Source organism: Agrilus planipennis, unplaced genomic scaffold (assembly GCF_000699045.2).
Source record: "Agrilus planipennis isolate EAB-ADULT unplaced genomic scaffold, Apla_2.0 scaffold256, whole genome shotgun sequence".
NCBI lineage: Eukaryota > Metazoa > Arthropoda > Insecta > Coleoptera > Buprestidae > Agrilus > Agrilus planipennis.
The window spans coordinates 263676-289587 of NW_020439045.1; the positions used below are offsets into that span (position 1 = coordinate 263676).

The 25912-nt window shown below is 35.9% G+C and overlaps 4 protein-coding genes across 5 annotated transcripts in view; 2 read left to right on the plus strand and 2 right to left on the minus strand.

The window, feature by feature from the left end:
* LOC108741204 (metabotropic glutamate receptor 5-like) overlaps window positions 1-8275 on the plus strand; it is a 44043-nt gene extending 35768 nt beyond the window's left edge. Inside the window, exons 6-9 of the mRNA XM_018475908.1 lie at window positions 3054-3223; window positions 5385-5630; window positions 6015-6147; window positions 6643-8275. Coding sequence (XP_018331410.1) covers window positions 3054-3223; window positions 5385-5630; window positions 6015-6147; window positions 6643-7790 — 1697 coding nt within the window. The 3' untranslated portion in view covers window positions 7791-8275. The remainder of the gene's footprint in view (window positions 1-3053; window positions 3224-5384; window positions 5631-6014; window positions 6148-6642) is intronic.
* A 1305-nt stretch (window positions 8276-9580) lies between these two features.
* On the minus strand, window positions 9581-15463 carry LOC108741203 (major facilitator superfamily domain-containing protein 6). Its single transcript, XM_018475907.2, has 7 exons — window positions 15273-15463; window positions 13447-13929; window positions 12996-13243; window positions 12537-12907; window positions 11938-12303; window positions 11363-11872; window positions 9581-11293 (listed from the first exon to the last, which is right to left on the minus strand). The coding sequence occupies exons 1-7, from the start codon at window positions 15377-15379 to the stop codon at window positions 11186-11188; spliced, it is 2193 nt and encodes a 730-aa protein (XP_018331409.1). The 5' UTR covers window positions 15380-15463; the 3' UTR covers window positions 9581-11185.
* A 287-nt stretch (window positions 15464-15750) lies between these two features.
* Window positions 15751-19221, minus strand: LOC108741196 (monocarboxylate transporter 3-like). The gene is made up of 5 exons (XM_018475898.1): window positions 18690-19221; window positions 17670-18150; window positions 17201-17600; window positions 16597-17044; window positions 15751-16069 (listed from the first exon to the last, which is right to left on the minus strand). The coding sequence occupies exons 1-5, from the start codon at window positions 18940-18942 to the stop codon at window positions 15810-15812; spliced, it is 1842 nt and encodes a 613-aa protein (XP_018331400.1). The 5' UTR covers window positions 18943-19221; the 3' UTR covers window positions 15751-15809.
* Window positions 19144-25341, plus strand: LOC108741197 (monocarboxylate transporter 12-like). 2 transcript variants are annotated; one of them, XM_018475900.2, is made up of 4 exons: window positions 19144-19480; window positions 20606-21411; window positions 22976-23435; window positions 23752-25341. In XM_018475900.2, exons 1-4 carry the CDS (start codon window positions 19222-19224, stop codon window positions 23994-23996), a joined length of 1770 nt encoding a protein of 589 aa, XP_018331402.1. In that variant the 5' UTR covers window positions 19144-19221; the 3' UTR covers window positions 23997-25341. The 2 variants fall into 2 exon arrangements, with proteins under 2 accessions (XP_018331402.1, XP_018331401.1); XM_018475899.2 differs by having other exon boundaries at window positions 23765-25341.
* The last annotated feature ends 571 nt before the right edge of the window (window positions 25342-25912 follow it).

The window sequence follows — 25912 nt, forward strand, 5'->3', positions numbered from 1 at the left end:
TGTTTTAAAAACGTTACACGAGGTTGAAAAAATTATTCCACACGTGCGCCAAATTATGCCCACAAAGAAATGTGTTATTTCTATGTTCGGTAAATATTTTACCTTACCTGTATGTTAAATAATGTATGAAACAAATGGGGTTGGCACGTAAAAAAATCCGTCAACCGAATCAACAAAAATTATTTTGATTTCAAAACGAACACCTCTTTGAGACCTTTCATCAACTTGTCGAAATACGTTACTCGCAGATGAACGTTTAGAAACAAAAAACAAAAAAACGGATTTCATTTTCTTTGTTGTGCCTTTGGTCTTTAGCAAGGGAAAAAAAGGGAGAATTTGTATAATGACTTTCAACATATGCATTTACAGAGAACTTTTTTACTAAGTAAACAAACAATTACAACCTTTTAGGTGCTGTTGTAAATGGATATAATGTCAATAATTGTGTAGGTCTTTTTTGATATCTGTTAAATTAAATTATTATAACAAGTGTTTATTTTTTCGTTATTTTTTTGGTAGAATTATCCGGTATCTGTTCGGATCCTAAATAACAGGATTTCGAAAGCAGTATGCATAATGAAACAAAATAAAAAAATAAATAAATGTTCCTATTACGTACCTACCTATAAACACCCGGTATATAACTTAATGTACCTATAAAGGCAGTATCAATAGATTACAGTTGCAAGAAAGTATGTATATTGTGTGGTATCATATATTTCTAGCCATTCGCTTTGTTCAAAACTTTACTCAGAGGACTAATAAATACATGATAACATTTAGTTGTCTTTGATATTCCCAATGGATTGGTTACTTATTAGGAAACTTTCTAAATTTACTTCGACAGCATACGGTTTATCCCTCTTAGTAATGAATCACAAGTTGATGGACAAATAATGTATTATCCACCACCGCAAATGAGTTTTTTTAATTCAACATAGACTACTGTTAATATGAGATACATTGGGAATTCGTTTGTTTTGTTAAATTGACAACAAAATCTAATAATGCAAGGGACTGTCCATAGACCACAAAGCATTATCAGGTAGGGAAGGGTCTGGTAGAGATGGTTTAGATTCTCTTGTACTCCAACCTAACCTAACCTGCCGTATATTGAAGTCTTTTAAATTATACATAATCGCCTTGAGTTAAAGACTTGAATGAAGAGAACTCTGAACTTTTGTTAGGTAAATATTCCTGGATTTGGAGCGTTAATTCAACGTATTAGTAAATTAATTTTAATTAATTAAATAAATACAGAAATATTTACCCGAAAAGGTTCAGAGTTCACTTCATTGAAGTGTTTTGTTGACTCCCGTTGACAAGTACTAGAGAGTAGATTCCAAAAATAAGACCGTGGTACATTTTATGGGGAAGAGGGAGATCGAAAAATAACTCAAATAAAGTCATGTGACTTATAAACGGCCACTAACGATAAGAAGACTACTCATTTCATTTTGGAAATTTGGATAGTTATTTATACAAATGTGTAACCGACTACAAAATAGATTGAACGAGACTTTGTATTGATTTTGAGTAGATACCTACCACTATACCATGTACTTATAACCATTTTGTTCGTCTTGTATATCGTGGCACCTACTTTGAATATCTTTTATTTCGTCGAAAAGTTCTTCGGATTCTTTTGTATGAAAGAAAAAGGAAATGCAATATCCATAAAGGTCGACATTTCGCGAACAAACGATTCAGTAGGAATCATTTTGGGGAAACCTTCAAACGCATTTAGATATTTGGCAAACAGGGTCGAAATACAGTCGACTGCTGCTGATAAATTATTTAGCGGAGCTTTGCAACTTTGGTGTTTTAAAAAAGGCTCTACTTCAACGAAAGAGCGCTCGGATAGAATAGTTACGCAAACAAAAGTTCCCGGCATGACACTATACATATGGTACGTACATACATGGCGGAATGTTTAAGATATGTTGGCATGAAACCTTAGTCTACCTCTAAACTTGTGGGTAAATGTCTTTGTTAGACTTGCCAAATGCCTACTCAAATACCAGAGTTTGTTTAGAAAGTTTCATGTAGGTAAATTTACGACAAAGTATCTACATTTAAAAAGGGATTAACGTACAAATTATAAAAAAGCATCATCTTATATTACATGCTATAATTAAAGTGTGTCCAATAAATGTAAGTTAAAGTTTATGAGGGTGTTAGATTTTCGTCAAAAGATCTTGAGAACAGTTGAAAAATATATTCCAAATGATCACTAAATTATGCATTTTCGTTCATGTGACATAAAAAAAATTCCAACAATGTTTTTTTTTCTCTAATGGTTGAATTATCCAGCACTGCCGAACGACCAGCATCAATATCCTGTATCCGGCCGGATCCTAAATACACCTAGTACGCAGTGATGTTGTGCTAATTTTTTTTTTACCGGAACGCATATATATAATTATATAGACCGGTTCACGTATTTGTTTCGGTTCGGTTCGAGTTCCGGTTCAGCAGAAAAAAAACGTTCCGGACTCCGGTTCACGGTTCGGAAAAACAAGCCGGTTCGTTCCGGTTTTTGTTCCGGTTCGGGTTCGGTTCAAACCCTTGTTTATAATAATACATATAAAAATTAGTCAAAAATTAGAAAAAAAATCAGCAATTCTTTTTAATTTTTTTTTCAACACGTCAGCCAATTCTCGTTATCAGAAATCATCTTTAGTTCCGGAACGCGTTCCTGTCCAAAAAGGAAGTACCGGAACGACGTTCTGGAGCGTTCCGGCTCGACGACAACACCACTGCTAGTACGGATCCAAACTGGGTATCCGAACCATTTATAATGTAATTAAGGGCTAATTCTAATTTTATTAAAAAATTGAATTCATAGAACTATATTACATGTTCATTTTTATATAGTCATCATCATAATCACCATAAACTCATTACCTGAAGATATAAACGAATGTAGGTACCTAAACAACAAAAGATTCTATGTGACTTTTGTTTTAAATCAGGGACGCAATGTTCAACCAAGTGCACAAGAACACAGTAATTTTTTTCATTCTTTTGTTTTGTTTTCTTATTATTTTCAGGAAACGAAACATTGGAGAAGGAATATCGGCAAGATCCGAAACTAAGTTTTGTAATAAAAGCAATCTACACCTTCGCGAACGCTTTGCACAACATGTACATGAATGTGTGTGGTCCTAGTCCCACCCTCGAATGTGGAAAATCCCTAACAATCAACGGTTCAGAATTTAAGGTAAGAACAATTGTTCTGACCAATAGCAATTTATTACCTGTATATGTATAATTCAAATAATAAAAAGGTGTTTTACTCACCTACAGCGTAGCCATCTTGCTGTATTGTGATGTAACAGGGAAGTCCATGGGGTAATATCAGCAGCACTAGAAAATGTTTAAATTAATGTTCATATCAAAAACAGAAGATCCCTAAATGATTAAACTCCGTTTGAAACGATTTTGTTGTTACATTTACTTTTTTATTAGTTATATTTTCCATATTATTGAGCTATCTCAAAGCTAATTTTTAAGAATCAGTAAAGACGTATATGTTAATAGAAAATTATCACTAAATATAACTAAGTTATTGCATAAATAAATAAATAAAAACAGTAGTAGAAATAAAACAATAAACAAATATATAAGGTACGTGATATGACAAACTGACGGTACAATTAAAAGCCAAAATTAGTAAAAATCGGTAAATTATTAATACTGCACTAATACGGATTAGTAAATGTAAGAAATTGATAAGAAACTCCAGTGTTCTTGGATTTGCTAATATTGTATCTTTTACAACGACAGCTGCATATGGGGAGTTTGTACATCAAAGAATCTATTCCTGTGCATCCATTTTTTTGGGAATGGACAGGATGATATTGTTAGATAAGGTTTTGGTTCTGTTAGTAATACAAAATTATGTATGATAACGATTCTAACCTTGCAATAATTTTATGTAATAAGTACATATTTAAACACAGCATATAAAAAAATATCTAACACACAATATCCACACTCGATAGAGGCTTAATATTTTAAGAATGTGAGAATGTGTCTGAAGACGATAGCAACCGCTTTCAAGCAACGAGAAACTGATTCATATCTTACGACTGTTTGGATCTTTGAAGCTGTTAAATCTACTGAGCATGGGGGTAATTTTACGTTTGCGCAAATAAGTTGTTGTTACAGAGTATTTGAAGAGAACTTCAGCTATTTAACAGTAATACATTATTATTATTATTATCTACTTGATACAATGTAGGACGTTCAAGAATGCAGATAATCTTTCGGATATTTTTTTATTATTATCTATCTAAAAGAATGGATCGAGGCTCATAATGTTATGATTATGAAATTAGTTAAAGTGATATTCCAAAAGGATTCTTATCAAGGACACACATACGTCTCAGTGAAATGTTTTTATACATTTCTTATCAGAAGGGAAAGAAATCTGTTATTGATTTGGAAGAATACTATGATGAATTAAAAACAGTTGTATATTTCACTAATTAATTTTTCAGATTTTACCTTATAGACGTTAGCACTACAAACTGTAATATTAACTCTTTGATAGTGGCATTATATCCGAAGTAAAATTTGAAAAACAAATGGATGATTTTGGTTAAATTGCGAAATGTTCTCAGGCCGAATTTGAATCGCTACTCAGTTAAATGTTGCATTAACAGAAACTTTTCACGTTTGTGTTTTTACATGAACCCCAAAGAGGAAATTTAGCTTTACATTTCCAGTAATTTTTTTTTTGTTTAACTGGGAAAATCTCTTTTATGTCTAGTCTCTGCCGATGTGTATTACGTTGAACGGACTTCACTTTGCGATTTAAATTACATACATATACAAAAAAATAATATACTCACTTTGGCCGTTGATTGATCGGGCAAATTAACAGGATTAACAGAACTGTCCACAGGTTCCTTTTTTAAATCTGTCTATTATTTAATAGATTAAATGGCGTTTGTGACAAAATGTTTGAAGTGAAAATTTTTAGTTTGGCTTTATGCTTGACTAGGTCCTTTTACAATTAAAGATATCTATTTGTCAAACTGAATCTACTGAAACAATCAGACGTAAACCTCTTTCGATCCCATCAGCACGCCGTAGAGAGTTAATTAAGAAAACCGACCAAGTTACAGCTACCTTTCTATAACGCTTGCTGAAGAAGTGCAGTCAGCATCGTTAATGCCATCTACAGGAATCAATACTTAATCAAGCTCATAATATATTGAACAGGCTTAAAAAACAAAGAAATTTTCGTACAGAAACATAAAAACGGCGTAGAATAAACCTAATACAGATGTGTAAAAGAACTAGTACCTACTTTTTTACGTAGACTGCTTTACATATAATTTTTGGTGGTTCATTTTCAGTGTTACAATTTTCAGAACTACCTTACAAATGTGTCATTTACATACAAAGACACGCACGTGGAATTTGACGAAAATGGTGACCCTCCGGCTAAGTACGACATATTAAATTTTCAAAAAACAAAAGATGGAAAATACGACTATGTACCGGTTGGTGAATGGTACAATGGTACCCTGACATGGATAGGAGAATTTCAATTTGGACCATACAATCAAACAGTAAAATCGGTTTGTTCTGATCCATGTCCTTTAGGACATGCCAAGGTAATCCACCAAAAGTGTCTTACTTTACTAGAATTAATTTTTATTTACAAAACTCAATAATACATATAAAAATATTCATCGTACAAAGTAGTCTGCCAATACCAGTTACATGTCCATTTTGACAAAAACATTTTCAAAATCTACAAAACACAAACGACGTCGTTGCTTATGTACTAGTGTAATATATTTATATATATGTTACCGAAAATGTATGAAATTTTTGGACTATAATTTTTAACTAATTCGAAAAAGTTTTAATATGGTTCATACATAGTCATTATTGTATTTTTTTCGTAATAAGCTGCATGTAACTGAAGTGGAATAATTTTCAAAACAAAATGTGTTACTTAATTTGCTTTCAAACCGTTTCTCTTTTGAAAACAGCGAGCACAACAAAGTGGGAAGGACAAAAAGTGTTGTTGGGTATGCCAGGAATGTTCCCCAAATGAAATTGTAACTGAAAAAGAAACTTGCGAACTCTGTCCTCAAGGTTCCAAGGCCGATCCTTTACAGAAAAGTAAGGACAAACAGTTTCGTATCTAATTCTGTTTTCGTAGTAGAATATTTATTAGTTCGATATCAGTTTGTGTTCTTCAACAGCAACTGAATTTTGAGTAGGTAGTTGTTGTTCTAATAAGTTTTTAAAACATTTACAAAGTCTGGTCACAGACTTATAATAACATGTAAGAGTACATTTTACGACTACATAAAACAAAAATTCAAAATTTCCTTCACATGGGTACGAGTTTTCACTATTTGAAAACTGGAAAATCCAATAAGTCAACAGTAAATATCAATAATGTCACTAACTCTCCTTAGACCAGGATTCGTCTCATAGATGGCATATATTCTTGCAGCTAATAAACCTCTTTGAAAGAAAAAATAAATAATAAAGAATTTAACTTACCCTATACTCTGAATATTTATAGGTATTAGATTATATTGTGATAATTAATTATTGTTTTAATTGAAACTTTTTGGCATGATATTATTTTTATTCTTGTATTTGAAGGATGCATCGAATTGCTGGAGACATTTGTAACATGGTATGATATGGAGGGTATAGTATCATTGTTCATGGCCAGTTGGGGGTTGATCCTAACAACAGCCACCCTCTCAATTTTCATAAAATACAGGGACACCCCGGTGGTTAAATCATCCACCAAAGAGCTGTCGTATATTATTTTGGTCGGAATGATTATAAGTTACCTTGCAATCCTCCCGATACTCGCAAAACCATCACAAGTAACATGCAGCCTTGGAATTTTCGTACCTGGTGTTAGTTTTGGCATGATATATTCAGCCCTGTTGACCAAAACTAACAGGATTTCGAGAATTTTGGCGGGATCTAAAAAGAAAATTCCCACTAGAAAACCGCTCTTCATGTCAGCTACTGCCCAGGTCATCATTACCGTAATACTTATAATGATAGAGGCCATGGTATGTGGTGCCATTCTTTTGTACGAATCGCCAACGACCACATACCGCTACAAACCCGATCAAAAGATTCTGGAATGCAGTGCAGGAAGATTGGGAGTTCTTGGTCCTCTAATTTTCGACTTCTTCCTCATTTTCATGTGCACCTGTTACGCCGTAAAGACCAGGAACGTGCCAGAGAATTTCAACGAAGCAAAATTTATCGGGTTTGCCATGTACACCACCTGCGTGATATGGCTCTCGTTCATAGCCCTCTATTTTGGAAGTCAGGCCAAAGTGATCACTCACTGTTTGAGTATTGTTTTGAGTTCGATAGTTGCGTGGACGTTCCTTTTTGCTCCGAAACTGTATATCATCATTTTCAGGCCGGAAAAGAACAACAGGGCCTTTTTTACCACGAGTAAGAACATCCGGTGCCATATTGGTTGTAGAGTTTCGTCCGCCATATCGGAAAAGAGTTCTTTGAAAAGTTGGAGGGAAAGTTGTTTCAGTTGCAAAGAAGCCAGGAATGTACCGGAAAAAAGAACGTTGTCATGCCAAACGGGATCGGAGCTTTTGGAAATTTTGCTCAATCCGCTATTTCTAGAGGAACGTAATTCGCTCATTGTCAATTCGACCGGTCCGAGAATTACCGAGAGAGATTGCTGCGATTGCGAACATGATGGCTGCCAAATTAAAAAGATTACAATCAAATTGCCAAATAATTCCGAATATAAAATGTAGACTGTAATTATCTATACGTATAATTGTGATTTTATAGAAAGTCAATTTGGTAGTGACAACAGAGATATCTACCTAATTTGTAACATACACATTTATCCATTTTCGAATTCTGCAGAAGGAATTAAAGATTCATTCCAATTCCGTTTCGTCCCTATTCGAAATGTATGGATTATAATAAGGCAAAATAATCGACCTCAAGGAGTGACTAGCTAGAGGGGATTTTTCGTCCTTAGGAATTTCCTCATAGAAAGTTTGTAGTGGCGTAATGGAGTACCAGTAAGTTGAGAATAAATGAGTTTTTTAATGTGGTCTACAACGCGTATCATATGTTTAACCTTTGATGTAAGTCCGTTATAATCTGTCTATAACGAGACTATTAAAGATGAATGACTACCTACAGTGTAAAGATTCCTTCCTTGTCTAAAAACCCATTGGGACAGGCTGTATAATATTTTCTAGTCAATACATGCCTATTGTTTCCAAAACTAAAGCATTTTTATAATAAAATGAATTTTTGTTGTAAATAATCATGAATAAATAATAAAATGCGACAAATGCGTTTACTTATTTTGAACCACTAATATAACTGATTCAGTTACAAATTCTTCTTCCAATTTTCAATTATACAACCAATCAGTCATTGAACACAGCATTCATGGTAAGTACCTATATACCTTTATTTATTACCATTATTATTTCAAAATCAATCTATACTTACTAATAATATTACAAAGGAGTAATCTTTGGAAATTGCCAAGGTCACCTTTCTCTCCCCTCCCTCGTCCTCACTCCCCTCTCCGACCGATACACAGCTCATGTGTACAATGACTTACCCCATGTTCTACAAAGTCACCCCTACTCCCTCACCGGTTTTCTTCCCCAACCGAGCGATGGTCCCCACATCTCTGGCTATGTTTCGTCTTTTTACTAAAATTTTCTTAGTTTCTAAATCTCTAGTGTTCCTATTAAACCTCTATGTACATTGTAGGATAAGACTGGATTTTGTTAGGGATGTTGTTGTTGTACATAAAGGAATCAATTTGCGAAGAAATAAATACAATAAAAAATTAGTTCAAAATACTTTTATTACTATTGAACCTACAACGTCGATTTAAATATTCTTAAAATATTCTCTCCTCTATTTGATAATAACAGACGCTTTGGTATTGTTGAGATATGTATTTGAGTTCCATTACGAATTCACTTGTTTCTATCACAAACAAAGGTCAATTCAACTTCTACTACAATTCACACGAACCTATAGTGGGATAGTTGTTGTTGTCCACTAATACAGGTAGGTACTATTACACATAAATTAATTTTTATTACAAAAAATCATATCGACAAGCAAAATGTTTAAAAATAAGGTAAAGGTCTAGATGATGGGATCAAAAGAGCGGGGCTCCCCCACCACTGTACCATAAAAAGTTCGTGGCCGTCTCACCCCCATAAAAAGTTATATTTATATAGTCATTGTTAAACAATATTCAAAGGTAAAACTAATGAAAAATACATAAAAATATTGAGAAAGTTATATAAAACCTTATTTAAATAGCTTAATCAATAGGGTAGGTTAGGTTAGGTTATCGGGTTTTGTTCAAGTGACCATCCTCTTTCGATCCCCCACCTCCACACGCTTGAAAATAGTTACTTTATTGAATTTTATTTGAATTATAGTGTATGAAAATTGTCAAAATAATCAACTTTCAACCCCCATAACTTTTTATGGGGGTGAAACCGCCACGAACTTTTTATGGTACAGTGGTGGGGGAGACCTCCTCTTNGGGTCATCTAGACCTTTACCAAAAATAAATAGATTCATGCTTAAAATACTTACCCAAAGTCGTAAATACTAAATATTATTAAAAAAGTAATGCTTGACTGCAATAATGTGTTTTAATAAAACATAAAATGCTTTACAACACCTATTCATGCAACTTTATTAATAATACATATGTAGAAATGATATCGTAACAAATGTCGCAAATTAATATAAACATTAATACTTTTAAATAACGAAGCCATTAACTCATTGTCAGTGAAACTCTACAAAAATATATGCAAAAATAGAAAAACTTGGAATGGTTTCACAGCTTTTCAGTAACACTCCTGAAGATGGTCTGATATGGTGAAATGTATATAAAGAGCAGCAAAATTATGCCAAGTGTTGTTACTTTTACATATAAAAATATCAACCACAAAAATTGCAAGCCTAGTTTACTGTATAATGCAACAAGTGTTTGATAAATACAGGTTGTCCCACAGCAAAATATCGAGAAAGTATCGATTCCTAAGTTACTTAAAATTATAAACATTGTGTAGGTACCTTTGTGAGGAAGTATTATTCCTAATAGAAGTAGCAGCTAGGAAATTTTCGGTGCACCCTGTATACAAACATTTGCAATAATCATTCAAATCTTATATCTGGTAATTTATGTGTACACGATATAATTTTAGATTAAGCTAATTTTTACTAATGCAGACAACAGTTTTTTCCCAGAGGTGTGCAAAACTAAACGTTTAATCATCCTAAACTCAGGAAATAAAGCAATTCTTCCTAGTTATTTAAAACACGCATAACAAATTTCTGAATTGAATAGTCTATGTAAAAAAGTTGTTATAAACTACACAAATAAACGAAAACTACTTATTGCGTTTTTCATAAACTTAAACAAGACAATTAATTTTAATCCTTCATATAACACTTAGACGTATGAGTGATTGTGTGCCCTATTCTAACTTGTGATACTTCGATAATAGTTAGATACTTGAAAAATTTTAACGACATTTGATTTGTAAAACAAATCTTTATGGATTGTTTTTATAACAAAACAATTACCATTTATAAGCGTTGGCTAGTACTAGTAATACTTTTAGTTAATTAATTGTAAAGTAATTTGTAGGTACCAAAGTATATACCTATGTATGTATAATCATACTTATATACCTATGGTTTACGCTATATCAAGTGACGAGACACAAATACAATTAGGCGTTTGACCTTTTACCGTCTGTGATCGTCGAACGCCTGGCATCGGCTCTGACGTCATTCTAGAGCATGCGCAGTGGCGTAAATATTCTATCAAAGCCTATTTTAATGTTTATCGATGTGTTTCTAAGTATACAAGTATGTTATATTTGTAATAAAAATTATTATTTTCCGTTAGGTTAATTGTATGAGTAAAATAGAAACCTTCAAGTCTCATTAAAAATGTTAGCAATTCAACTATCTTAAACTATTATATTACAAAACAATCAAACCGAGCTTCATTCATTATTTACATCTTCGTCATATCGTAATAATTTGCTGTCGTTTTTTGTGAAGAAATTATATATTTGTTAACATATTAAACTTAAGCACACTAAAAAAGAGGATTTTAAACCTGCTCGATCCTTTACCAATCATAACTAGAAGACGCAGTTGTCAAGGGCTGCTGTTTCTGTAAAGTACTAAAAGGTGACGGAGTATATCTACATTTGAAGGGCACTCCTTCCAATTTTTCCTAAAAGACAGAAATAGAAGAAAATGTAAGCGAAACAAGTCCTGAGATTTTTGCCTTATTGCTACTTACATTCGTGGTGGAATACTGTTGTATGCTGCCACCTCCAGGTTGAGCGAACGGATTCGATGGGGCACCGGGGACACCTAAAGTACCTCCATAGCCAGTCTGATATGTAGTCCCATACCCGTCTTGGGAAAGCTCGTTGAGTTTCGTACTCGACAAGGCTCGAGGTATGGGGTTACTAGGCACTCCATGTGGTGCAAGGTGCGACGTTTCTTCAGCTACTTGCCGAGGATCTTCAGTTTGAGGCAAGTCACTTATGAAGCCTTGATCGACGCGATAGAAGTTGATGAAAACGAAGCCTCCAAGCACAAACAAACAAAGAACTCCATATCCCCTGAATGTAATGGTGGAACCGAAGCTGTTGACGAATATTCCCCCGATGACTGCGCCACAACCTCTGCCTAAACCATGATGTAAGCCTTGGAGCACGCCTTGGGCGGAAGTACGCATATGCTGAGGTGTATTGTGAGCAATGTAAGAGCAACATGCAGCCCAAACTGCAGCATGGGTTATGCCCTATGAATATAAAAAAATGAAATTCCATCCATAGTTGTTCTAGTGGGCTAAGAATTTCAACTCACTTGCATGAACTCAAATGGTAAAACCCACCAAGGGTTAGTCAGCCAGGAGATGTAAAGAAATCTCAAAGTGTTTCCCACTAGTCCTAAACAAAGTACTTTAACATGTCCTATTTGCCTAATAAGTCTGAAGCTGAAAAAGTAGGCAAATATTTCCGAAACGTGATTGATCACCGAAGCAACGCCAAAAAGTGTTGGCGAACCACCAAAGTCTTGCAAATGCCAAAAGAGAAATGTAAATATCAAGCCGATTCCAAAACCCATCCACCAAGCAATGAACAGGAAGGAAGCACATTTGATATTTTTAAATTGCTGAAGAACGACGACCCATTCTGGTATTTCTCGAGTCGTTTGTGCAAAAATTTTGCTCTAAAAGCAAAGAAATTCAAGTGAATTGAGAGAATACTTGAGGGTTGAATTAATTAAACCATTTTAGACAAATATAAAACAAGATTAACTAAAGCAATCTCTATTCCTTAGATTATGTCTACTGAAAAAGTGTAACCAAGTCACTCCTCCATTTATTTCGACTGATTCGTGGATTCGTATTGAACCATACCTTGTTACATAATTTAGAAGATTTCGCCATCTATGTATCTTACCTTATCTTCAGGTGGAGGTTGTAAATCAATTCTCCCAGTATTTTCTGCCAGCGTAGGTAAATTTAGTTGTTCTGCCAATTGGGCTTGCATTTTATCCTCGTATGTCATTTGAGGTTCAGGTTTTTCTTTGGGTTCTTCGGGAATGTCTTCGTACTTGAAATTGATCTGAGTTGCACATATGAGAGCAGCTCCCATTAGAACAGAAAACGTAGCAAAACAGATGGTGTAGTTCTTCTCTTTCTTTTCCGGTTCACAGGGGTGATTAGGGAATGCTGTCGAATGATCCAGGGCTATACCAACAAAAAACATGGCAAGACCCCATCCCAACGATCCAAACATCCTTTGGTGACCATATCTATCAGCATCCTCGCCTTGAAAATGAAAAGAGAAGTTGCAGGGGCACATCGAAATCCTCCATAACATTTTTGAATTTTATTTTGGAATGAGTTTGTAGTTTACCTAGAAGGGTTATAACGGCCGAATCTGCCAATGTGATAGCAGGTGCACTAAAGAATTCCCCGATGATAACAAGCAACATCATAAGGAAGAACGTTTTCTGAATATCGTCGATGTGATAAACGATGGATGAAATAATCGGTTGAACAAGGCCAGCGTCTTTGTCTTTGTAATTAACAGCGTAAGATACTGATATGGGGGATTGTCCAGCTCTATCAAAAGGGGGTTCCGAACGAATATTTCGAGTAAATCTAAAAATAAATAAATAAATACATACATGCAAAGTTGCTGAAAACTTGAAAGTTTCTCATATAAGTTGATACAGATAAAACAGGATGAGGTGGTTATGAGTTAGTCTAAGGATGTATTTATAGAATAAGTTCATCAACTGAAGCAATTCATGGTAATAAAGACTGGCAGTTGCTAAGTTCATAAATCCAAAAAGGGTACTTACGCAGGGGCATCATAGACATCATCCCTTAAACTTATTAATGGCTCAAATTCCACAGACCTCTTTGAAATGAGTTTGGACACTTTCAAAGAACTTAGTCGAGGAGTGTTGTTTTTATATTCTATACAATTAGTAGCTGCAGGTACGATTGAACCCAACGGGACGGTGAACAAGATCCATGCAGAAAGAGATGCCAACAACAACAATTTACCTTTTCGCCACCTGTCAGCCAAAGTACCCCAAAATGGTGCAGATAGAAATTCAACGAATGGTCTGCAACCGACCAGAAAACCGCATTGGGTGGCATTCATTCCCATTTGTTTGAAATAGACACCCATAAGAGGAAAAAGCGAACCAAAAGCCGAATAAAAGAAAAAGTAAAATGTCTTAACGACTAGAAGTTCTTGGTCCACGGAACCGAAGATTGCTTCCAAAACGTCTGACTTGCCGCGGATTTTGTGGGTTGCGTCTTTAGGTTCAGGATATCTACAAAGAAGGCACATTACATAATTTAACGAGTTTGGTTGCTTTCTGTATTTGCTAAACATAAATGTAACTTCAATTTCAAAATTCCGCATACACAAGGGCATCAAATTAAAATTTTCCTTAGAAATAATCACATTAACACAACTTAATAATTCACCACACCTCCAAAGGACTTGTTGTTTATATTAGTAAGGAATTTAAGTGTAAGATAAATTTTTATCTCTTGAAAAAGATACTGTGTCACGAAACATCATTTTCAGGTCGATTCAACAACACCATCACGTAAATACATTGGTTTTTCCTCATTTTAGCAAATCGTGAAAATTTCATATCTACCTGAACAAAGTACTATTTCACAATTCATTATCTTATTCCTATTTTTGATTTCTCTAACGTATGTAGTACCTATTTCGTATTAATTAAACCGTTTCCTTCTGTATGTCGCCATCTTTGTGGTAAATACTACAACTTTGCAAAAATTTAGTTTTTACTGAACGCAAAACAATAATTGGTGGTTTATTATTTTATTATTAATTTCGTAATACATACATAATTATTAATAAATAGGTGTCCTAGTCCTAGGGATACAAAATTTTATTATTTTAGCAAGAGAACTTAATTACAAATATATTATATCGAATTTTACTTTAATTTATTCAGAAATTTAATTTACTTTACAATTATTATTAATTGTGTCGTATATTTCATACACATAGTAGGTATTATAACGAGAACCAAGAGCAGTTTTTACTGCGAACCGCTATTAACTTTAACGAAAGTTGAAACGACTTTCTAGCCTTTATTACTGAAGATAAATCCAAACCTTTAGCACAAGTATTTAAGTGCCTCGCTATATTTCATCCTTAAATATTTTCAAGGACTTACAGTTTATATACGTAACAAGAAATCGTCCTTACTCTCTTAATGACGGAAACTTAGTTTCTTATAACTCATAAATAGGAATGCTTTTATTTCCTGAACCTAGTGTGAAAATTTTATAACTTTAATTTAAATATTGTGCGTCCATCAGCCCAAAAGTGGGTCAACCTAGGTACTATGTACGGTCTGCTTTCAGAAATTACCCCAAAGTGGATATTTTTGGAACTTGATGTATTTTTAAGAATTCTAAAAATACTAAGTACAAATAGCAAATGATTTATATTTCAATATTTACTAGTTTGTTTACGTAATAAACCATTCAATATTTTTCGTTTATTTCAAGTACCAGGAAACCCAAATTTTTTCAAGATCTTTGAGTTAATTATACAAAAGCTTTAAATAAACTTTCGCGAAAGGTCAGGCTTATTTACTACATTTATTAAGTCATAGGTAATCAGATATACCTGGTCGGATCCACTTCTCCTTCAGCTTCGGGATCGACCATGGGCCTGAGCCCTGGTACAACGGGTTGAACTGGCACGTTTGTGTCACGGTAATCATAATCATCCATTTCTTTTTCTCAAATTATATCACAAACTACACCAGGTAATCGATGACCAACTTCCACCATGTAGTGTGCAACTTCACAGGACTTGATCAATAGCTAGTAGGTGGACCATGCGCCTTCGCACAACCGCCCCTGAGCAAAGATAATGCTATACCGAGTGAAGAGAAATAAAGGTAAATACTTAACTTTGGAAAGCATTTGTCAATTTTGTTATTGCTCCTTCCATTTTTCACTTATTTTTCATTCATCACTCTCACAAATTCACAACCCTCAATGCTCTCTCGAAATTACGAGTTGCAAGTCGAAATTTCGAGTTGGAAGTCGAAATTTCAAATAAAAAATCACTTTGTAAATGTATTTTTGTTTTCCTCGTTTCTTATTAACAAAAATATATACATAAAAAAGATACCAACTAGTATAAATATATTTTTATTTAGACTACGTTCCTTCTCCCTTTATAATGCATAAGTTGAATTGGAATGAGAAATATGGCCCCAAGCGTGACGACGCTTCCACCAAAATAAAAAGCAGCATCGTAATCGTCGTCCATGGCGCTGATGATGACCGCAACAGTAGGCATTGAAATTATGGCGGCAATTCCTTGAAACACCAGCGTGACGCCTAGGGCAGTAGTCAAGTTTTCGAGCTTAACAAGATCGACGATAACAACTGTTCTCATTGCTGATAAACATGCTGAAACGAACAATACCAACAATTTTGATAGCAAGTACGTGACAGTATATCACCATGAAAATTGATAATGATGTTCTTTATGAAAATCTTTAATTCTAATTTGTTTATAATAGCGGTAGTCAAAACTCAGAAAAGATTTCAAAAAATGTATCTGGTTGTTTCCACCCCTTCGACGATGATGTACTACAGGCTTTTTCCACATGAATGGAAATAAACTGCACATGGATTCACATTTTTAATAAATATTGGCTAGACAATTATTATTCCTTTGATTTCTGTGGTGAACCTTTCCCATTTTTAATTTTATCCTTAATATTTTTCAACTGTAATCTGATCCCCACCCAACTAAATCCTACTGGGCAGTCCCTAATCCAAATAGTTTTTCCATTAAAATATAGAAATTATTTTGATTTCCTCATAAGATTTTCTAACTGAACAGCTCAAACTACCTTTCCTAGCTTTGGAGAGATTCTCAAAAAGTAATCTCACAATGTTACCATACTAATATTCTGTCTTGCTTCACTCACCTATGGATGAACCATAAACGCAAGCAAATCCAATCTGCCATTCGTAAACGTGCCAAACCGAAGATACCAAAGTTGCAATTCCACCAGAAAATACCATCAAAAAAGAGACCAAAAGCGCATTAAAATGTGGAAGAGACGCCATAACCCCAATGACAATTCTACCTACAGCATTCGCCATGCCCATCACCGATAGAAGAAAATAAGCGTTTTTAGAATTAATTCCTTTCTGTTGGGCACGTTCCACAATGTACACAAATGGTACATAGACTCCCAATGTGGTAAAAAATCCACTTATGGCCAAGAAAAGGAACGACCTAGATTTCAAAATGCTCACGTCCAACATGGTAACCAGTGTCCTCTTAACCGGATATGGACAGCAAGAATACTTTTCGCGTACATCCCTTTGAGCAGCCACCCTTGTTACTGAAAGATGGTAGTCAATAACTCTCTGCAAAAAAAGTAAATAATCAATTATAAATTTGTTTCTTCAAAGTCTACTTTTAAGCGAAAGACCAGAAAAATTATATCCACGAAGCGGACTAAAATTTTGCCACTATTTTCTAAACAAGAAGTTCTTGTAATGAACCATAATCGCTATGCTTACAGTCGATTGTGAAGCTACACTGGAGGGTCCCCTCGTTGCGCTGGTATACTGCGGTAGTTTGTTAAGAGATGCCCCGTAAAATATATCATCTCGATACATCGGTCTTGCAATGGGTTCTTTTCTCCTTTTGTAGCAAATGCATCGGCTGCAATTGCACCTTTGGATGCACGGACAACAACCCGCTTTCTCGTCTTCTTCGGCCACCGGCTGAAGACAGTTAAAGGGACCTCGAGATGTCTTGGTCAATCTGCTGCAAAGACTTGAACGAGACACCACCGCATTCGAATTCAAAATCGATGTAGATCCACCTATAGTTTCCTGGGACAGTTCCTTCAAAACATTTGATTCCCGGTAAAAATCAGCAGCTGTCGGGTAAGCTTTATTGTGGTAGCTGGTCAACCTTCAAGTTTAAAGGACTTAATCGTTAAAAAATACAAATCTCCAAACTCACTCATTTATATGTGGGTACCTTGAGAATTTAGAAGTCAATGACATTCCTTCCCCTTCTTGTGCGGTTCCGCGTGATTCGATGGTGGGTAAGATATTGTCAGGAGGCTCTAGTTTGATCGACTTTAATGGTTTGTAGGTCAAAGCACACAATCCCACAACGATAAACATTCCTGCCAGACAACAAAATTGAAACCTCCACGTGAAACCGTCCAAGGCAATTTTGATAACAGCCGGAAAAGCTATGATACCAACGGAAGACCCTGTTGAGGCCAGTGAGGTTGCCAGAGCTCTCCATCTTTCGAAATAAAAACCAATTACGAGAACGGAGGGCACATAAACCATACCGAAAGCAATACCACAACAAAAACCATGCGTAACAAATACCGGCCAAAGGACCGTCCATTGTGAAGTGATAAAAATAGCTAAGGCTGCACCGAAACCACCTGCCATACCAACAAATCTGAACCCAATTGTATTTGTTAAAGCGCATACAAAAGGACCTTAAAAAAATTACAACAAATATATTGGAGAACTTATTATTGTTCTTGGAGATTCAACATTTATCATTATAGGAGTAATGAACCTTTCATGGACTACCATCGTTATTCAAATGCTACAGCCTTCTAAAAACACGGTAGAACTTGGTTATAACGTCACCTAGGACGTAATAAGCGAGTGTTGTTATTCGCAGGATGTACGAATTTGCGAAGGTAAATTGAACAATTTCGCACTCACTATGCTGCCCATATGGATTATAAATATGCAGACCTATGCAATAAATGTTTACAAAGGAAGGAAAGAATTGGCAGTTTTTCATTTTTATGACTGTCGACTGACGAGAAAACTGATACGTTTGATTCAAGGATTTGTACCAACAAAAATATGACGTTATATCCGAGTTCGTTGCCGGGATTCGCAACGTCGGTTTGAATAGTTTTGTGGCACTGTTAAAAATTGGCGTTATATCCAAGTTGTTGTTGTAACCAAGTTTTCACTGTATTTCTGCCTTTTATATTTCCAAAAATAAATTTACTAATACCTGAGAGGTAATAGAATCCTGATAATACTGAACTTATCACGGCTATCTTTGTTTTTGGAACATCAAAGGTTGAAGCGATATCGTCCAAAAAAATTCCAAAAGTATAGAGGCTTCCGTCGATAATCATATTGCATATAAATGCCGCGGCAACTATCACCCAACCCCATCCACCATCAGGGGGTATCACAATGACCGTTTCAAACGGAATCGTTTCATTTTTTGTGCGACTGGTTGTTCTAATATTAGACGACATAATTTTTCAAACAAACTGCAAATGGCCAAATACCTGAACTCGTAGCCCTTTCTGATTGACTTCCGGAATTAGTATTTATAACCTACGCCTTTCAAAACAACTAAAAAATATTGACATTTAATCAAATCATTTCTAATGACGGAAGCTGGAATCACAAATAAATAAACAGGGATACTTTTCACAAACTGGAGATAGAGTACAACTAAATACGCAAGACAAGACGTTATACTAAAAAAATTAATTATCGACAAGCCGATTGTTATTTGACATAAAGTTAAAATGACTTCGGGAAGAATTAGAAGCGCATTCGTGGTAATTGATGGCGAAGAAGAAGCGCTAGAAACAATAATAACTATACCGCCCGATGGTGGATGGGGATGGGTTGTAATGGTGTCATCATTCTTTTGCAACATGATAGCAGATGGACTGGTGTTCATGTTTGGCGTCTATTTGGATGATATAAGTAAAACGTTACGATCCGACCCAACTTCTGTAGCTAATATCAACTCCGCTATGACAGGAGTCTACTCCTTTGCCGGTAAGTACAAAAAATGCATGACCAAAACTGTAATGGGGAACCGTTAGGGATTTAAGGCGTTAATATTAGCCACAATTTATGGATGAGTGTTAATACACTAGTCCCTTGTCTTCTTAGTTGATGTCTCTATTTTCAAGAAATACATTTGTTCATTGACTACATTTGTTTCGCTAATACTTTAGCTTCTTCATGTGAAGATTTCGTTCTCTTTCCTCCAAAGATCTACATTTGAAGATGATGTCAGCCGCAGTAGCTGACAAAACGTCCGGACAGAATAGTTCACTTAGTTCGTCAGTCCTAAGACTGGTTGGACACGTACCTCCACTCTTTCCTATCCTGAGCTAATCTTCGGATTTCCCTAAAACTGGAACAACCCATATCTTTAACTATTTGCGAACAGTAATCTAATCTAGGTTTACCTCTACTCCTCCTAACTCCTGTTTCTGCCTCTGACTTGACCTTCGTGCCTGAGAAAGTGTTCTACTAACCTATCTCGTCTATTTTTTTATTGACTTCCATAGAGCCCTCTGTTCTCCTACTCTTTCTAATACCTTTTCATTTCTAACCTTTTCTACCCACGATATCCTCATAATCCGCCTATAACACCACATTTCGAAAGCTTCTAATCTTTTCTTTTTCGCCGCGTCCACTGTTCATGTTTCGCACCCGTACAATATCGTGCTCCAAACATGCACCTTTAACAACCTATTTCGAATTTCTAAATTAACCGTTCGCGAGCATAGAAGTGACTTCTTTTTATTAAACGTGACACGACCCTGCGCTATCTTCTGCTTTATATCCCTACTACTCCTTCCATTCTGACTTATCTGACTTCCTAGGTATCTAAAATCAGCCACTGCTTCTAATTTTTCGTCTCCTATCTTTATATTCGCTCTTTCCCTACTTTTTCTTCCCTTGCATACTAGTATTTTAGTTTTACTTTTATTTATATATTTTTATACAGTACTGATCTGTCAATACCGTTTCCATTTAATTTAAAGCTATCTCTAGGTCCTCCTTCCTAGATGCTAATACTGCTATATCATCTGCAAATCTAAGCGTACTAATCTTTTGCCCTTGCACATCTATCACTACAGTTGTAATAATTGTAAATAAATTTTTCAGGGCCATTTGCAAGTGCTCTAACCAACCGTTATGGTTTCCGAACTGCTGCTGTTGTAGGATCGCTGATAGGATGTGCGGGATATCTTCTCACTTCCCAAACCATAGAAATTTGGCAATGTTACTTAACGCATGGTGCGCTTACTGGTGTGGGCACCGGCCTGTTGTACGTTCCATCGATTGTTGTCGTGGGTTTCTACTTCGAGAAATGGAGAGCCCTGGCAACGTCAATAGCAGTTACAGGCTCTTCAGTTGGGATGATTGTATTTCCCGTAATAATTAACTTTATACTTACTGATTACAAATGGAGTATTCATTTCATGGTGTTTGGGGCACTTTTCGGCTTATGTCTGATTTTCGCCCTCGTTTATAAACCCCTGGAGCCGGTCAGAATTGAACCAACCGTTGAGAGAAGAGTCACATTTGACCTTAGCAATATGCCCTCCAGATACAACAACGCCTCGTTTCCAACGAATGCTGCAGTGTATAATAAAGAAAACATGACTTTTATTCCGTTAAAACAGGAATCATCTGAAACGATTTACAGCGGAACTATTTCAGATAGTTCCAGAGAATTTGCTTCTGGATTTTTTTCTAGACTTGCCTTTTCCAGTAGAGTACATCAAATGTCCCGTGAAAGGAACATAAGCAAGTGCGCTGCATGTTGCAGACTATGTTGTCGAAGGAAAGTTAGAATGAAGCCCGTTTCTAGACCATTCTACAGGGATGACGCTTTTTATACCGGTTCGTTGGCTATTCTTCCGGACTATAAGAAATCTCAATTGGCAACACAAAGGAATGTATATGAGGTAAAAAATGATAACATCTTCATAGTCATAGTCATCATAAGGTCGTCAGTCCTATAACTGGTTGGACACGCACCTCCACTCCTTCCTGTCTTCAGCTAATATTCGCATCGCCTTAAAACTAGAAAACTAACTTAACTTGTGGGTGTTTCATTCCCACCAGCCAGTAATGCTGGTGGGCGGGCAGTCCCTCCGGACTATGCCGGAAGGTAGGGTGGAAGGCCCTCTTGAGCTTTCAGGAATCGTGGGAATGGGTGGGTGGTGGTTCGGGTGAGAAAGTTGAGACGGACGAAATGAAGACAGAAGAGAATGAAAGATTATCTGTAGAATATTACTGACCTAGCATTTACGTAAGTGATTCAAGGAAACCACAGAAAAACTTGGACCAAGGCAGACGGACCCGGAATCGAACCGGCGTCCTCCCGAATGCTAAGCAATGGTCTAAACCTCCAGGTCATGCCGCTCGATTTAAAACTAGAACAACCCATATCCTTAACTATTTGCGAACAGTAATCTAATCTAGGTCTACCTGTACCCCTCCTAACTTCCATTGCTGCCTCTAATATGTCTCTGACTAGACCTTCATGCCTTAGAAGGTATCCTACCAACTTATCTCGCCTATTTCTTATTGACTTCCATAGAGTCCTCTGTTCACCTATTCTTTCTAATACCTTTTCATTTCTGAAGCTCTCTATCCACGGTATCCTCATTATTCGCTTGTAACACCACATTTGCACCCGTACACCGCCGCGCTCCAAACATGTACCTTTAACAATCGTTTTCGAATTTCTAAATTAACCGTTCGCTAGCATAAAAGGGACTTCCTTTTATTGCGCCATTTTCTTTTAAATAACTAGCTAAGCCCGTCCAAATTTGAGGCGGTTGGGATCAGTAAAGGTTACTAATTTTTACTTGTTTTACAAAAAAGTGTCTACAGGGGTTGTTAACGTACGTCTTCTAGGTTCATTTCTAAAGAATCTTAAGCATTCCTTGTCAGACACATTCAGCTGACAAGACGCGTACTGTAAATGCAACGTAGAGGTAATTCAGAATACTATGAGCGTTGTCCTTGAAATGCACAGTGACAAAACTTCTTCCTACAAGCTTTCTATCTCCTTAAAACAATGGCCGTCATTGTTTACAGTTGTACGGAGAGGAACATAGTTAACAGCCGACTCAATGTTTTAATTATGTAGGTACAATTTGAATGAGCATTTCTTCTGGCGCCTTACCCGTGTATGATCTTTAATTTGACAAGAATTAATTTGGTTGCCATAATAAAAAAAAATTATACCTAACTTCAGGGACACCACCAATGTGTGTTTAAAGTTAACTTTAGGGCTGTAAATGCGTCAGTAACCCTCTGGGAGCAGTCTAAGCGTACCTACGTACAAGAAAATACTTTAAATAGCACAATTGTTCAATTCACTTCGTCTTTAGTTCAAAGGCAATAAAAGTCATGAAGCTAAAAAGTTGTTGGAAAGATTTATATAAATTTGTAAATAGACATGCGGCAATTGTATGTCCGTTTCTGGAATTTCTGATGGAATTATGATTTTTATTTTAGAAATCTGCAATAGATTACCATATCTCAGTTACCAGAACTGCCACCGCGGCAGATCTTTACGCGAAACATCATGCATGTGCCTGTTGTCCAGACTCTTGCAGACGAGTGCTGGTAACAATGCTGGATTTGTCAATTTTAAAATCGATACCAGTACTGTTGGTGGTCTTCAGCGGACTTTTCACGACAGCAGGACAATATATACCTTTCACTTATATTGTCCCAAGATCAACTCAAGTCGGCATAAATGACATGGATGCAAAAATGCTCATTTCAATCATGGGCATTGCAAATTGTGTAGGAAGAATTTCGAGTGGAATATTATCGACAATTCCAGCGATTGATCCTTGCTGTCTAACAGCAGTAATGCTGCTGATCGCCGGTGCCGCTACGTTATCTTGTTCCGTTTCTAATACCTTCTGGTACCAGTCACTCACCTGTGCCATTTTTGGATTTTGTATTGGTAAGTTAATCGAAAAGTATTGACAATAAGTACTATTGATTATATGCTTGAACAGATAGATTGTCTTTGCCAGCCTTTCATGTCTGAGAAGGTGTCCCACCAACCTATCTCGCCCATTTCTTATTAATTTCTGTACCGCTCTCTGTACTCCAACTATCGTACTTCTGGTACCTATTCATTTCCAACCCATCCACCCAGGGTATCTTCAGCTTCCTCTTCTAATTCTATCGCTAAAAGAATCGAACAATCACTAATGGATTCCCTTATTCACTGTAGTCATTGTTCAGCAGTACTGAGTTAAATAATCTTGAAAAAGTATTTTTTTGTAGCTGGTCCGGTTTCATTGAGATCAGTGATAATAGTGGAATTAATAGGATTGTCAAGATTGACCAGTGCGTTTGGATTATGTTTGGTGTTCTTGGGAATTGGTTGTTTCGCCGGTGTACCTTTGGCAGGATTTTTTGTCGATATGACTGGCAGTTTCGATTATGGTTTCTATTTTGCTGGAGGGGTTATTGTTCTAAGTGGAATACTTTTAATACCAGTCAAACCGATCGCTAAGAAATATCCGCAAACTGTTGAGTTTCTAAAATAGCGAATTAAATCTGTTAATTGTGTAGTTGACTTACTAATAGACAATAATGTAATTTTATTATAGAGGTAATAATATCTCCCATTTAATTTTGAATAAATCTCTCACAGGAAAATCTTAATGTAGCAAATACGATAACTCTATGTCTTTAACATTGACAATTTCAAACAAAGAAGATAACATTGTACTTTCATTTATTTTCTATTTTTTATTTTTAATATCCATACACACTCCTATAGCACGAAGAACCAATATAAAAAAAGGAAAAACTGTTCAAGTATCTTCTGTTTATAAAAAGTGATAATAAATATGCACACTCGGTCACATGTAGTTCCACGAGAAGCGGTCACGAGTGGTCTATGTCGACATCGTCACCACGCGTAGTCGCTACTATTCTCTACTGAAAGGCACTGGTGGCTTATCAGTCAAAAAGACGAAACCAATGTGATAATTAAAATTGTAATGATGCAGAAAGCACTTAAGTATGGCAGCTAACGAAGCGTGTGGCTGCTTCCGGTAGCGACTACAAGTGGCTAATTGTATTAACGGCCTATAAGAAATACTGACACCGCTGGCCATGATGTAAAAAGCACTAAGGCAAGCTGCCAACGAAGTTTCTGGCTGCTTCCGGTAGCGATTACAAGTGGCTAATTGTACTAGCGGCCTATAAGAAATATTGACGCCGCTAGTAATGATGCAGAAAGCACTGAAGCATGGCTCCTAACGAAACGTGTGGGTGCTTCGGGGAGCGACTACAAGTAGTCAATTGAACTGACGGCCTATAAGAAGCACTGACGCCGTTGACCACGATGTGAAAAGCACTAAGGCATGCTGCCAACGAAGCTTGTGGCTGCTTCATGTAGCGACTACAAGTGGCCAATTGTACTAGCGGCCTATAAGAAATACTGACACCTCTGGCCATGATGCAGAAAACACTAAAACATGGCGAAACGTCTACAATTACGCAAAGAACACACAAAAATTCAGCCTGTTGTATGGAATACCACTACTTACCCCTCGGATATTGAAGAGCCAGTGATTGTTTCTGTATATAATAACAAAAAGCAAATACATAACAACTTAAATAATAATTAAAAAACACAAATATAACAGCGTTTATTCAGATAACATTATCATTGTTATTATATATAAAAATGTTATAGCTGGATACAAAAATAGTACCTATATACATATGTATTTATAGCATAAGACCCATTTAAAGGTCCATCATGGAAAGCGTATTATACAAAAATATTAAATTATTGAGCAACTAACAACTTACTTATTTACAAAGGAAATTATTATTATTATTATCATAATTATTGACAAGAATTAATTTGGTTGCCATAATAAAAAAAAATTATACCTAACTTCAGGGACACCACCAATGTGTGTTTAAAGTTAACTTTAGGGCTGTAAATGCGTCAGTAACCCTCTGGGAGCAGTCTAAGCGTACCTACGTACAAGAAAATACTTTAAATAGCACAATTGTTCAATTCACTTCGTCTTTAGTTCAAAGGCAATAAAAGTCATGAAGCTAAAAAGTTGTTGGAAAGATTTATATAAATTTGTAAATAGACATGCGGCAATTGTATGCCCGTTTCTGGAATTTCTGATGGAATTATGATTTTTATTTTAGAAATCTGCAATAGATTACCATATCTCAGTTACCAGAACTGCCACCGCGGCAGATCTTTACGCGAAACATCATGCATGTGCCTGTTGTCCAGACTCTTGCAGACGAGTGCTGGTAACAATGCTGGATTTGTCAATTTTAAAATCGATACCAGTACTGTTGGTGGTCTTCAGCGGACTTTTCACGACAGCAGGACAATATATACCTTTCACTTATATTGTCCCAAGATCAACTCAAGTCGGCATAAAT

Coding starts and splice junctions, on each gene's coding strand:
- LOC108741203 (XM_018475907.2), bottom strand. CDS start 15,379: ATGGATGATTATGATTACCGTGACACAAACGTGCCAGTTCAACCCGTT. Junction 13,930..15,272: donor GGAGAAGTGGATCCGACCAG/GTATATCTGATT, acceptor CCTTCTTTGTAG/ATATCCTGAACCTAAAGACG. Junction 13,244..13,446: donor GATGTCTATGATGCCCCTGC/GTAAGTACCCTT, acceptor ATTTATTTTTAG/ATTTACTCGAAATATTCGTT.
- LOC108741196 (XM_018475898.1), bottom strand. CDS start 18,942: ATGTCGTCTAATATTAGAACAACCAGTCGCACAAAAAATGAAACGATT. Junction 17,601..17,669: donor TTGACTTCTAAATTCTCAAG/GTACCCACATAT, acceptor TTAAACTTGAAG/GTTGACCAGCTACCACAATA. Junction 17,045..17,200: donor GTGTAGCTTCACAATCGACT/GTAAGCATAGCG, acceptor CTTTTTTTGCAG/AGAGTTATTGACTACCATCT.
- LOC108741197 (XM_018475899.2), top strand. CDS start 19,222: ATGACTTCGGGAAGAATTAGAAGCGCATTCGTGGTAATTGATGGCGAA. Junction 19,481..20,605: donor AGGAGTCTACTCCTTTGCCG/GTAAGTACAAAA, acceptor TAAATTTTTCAG/GGCCATTTGCAAGTGCTCTA. Junction 23,436..23,764: donor CATTTTTGGATTTTGTATTG/GTAAGTTAATCG, acceptor ATTTTTTTGTAG/CTGGTCCGGTTTCATTGAGA.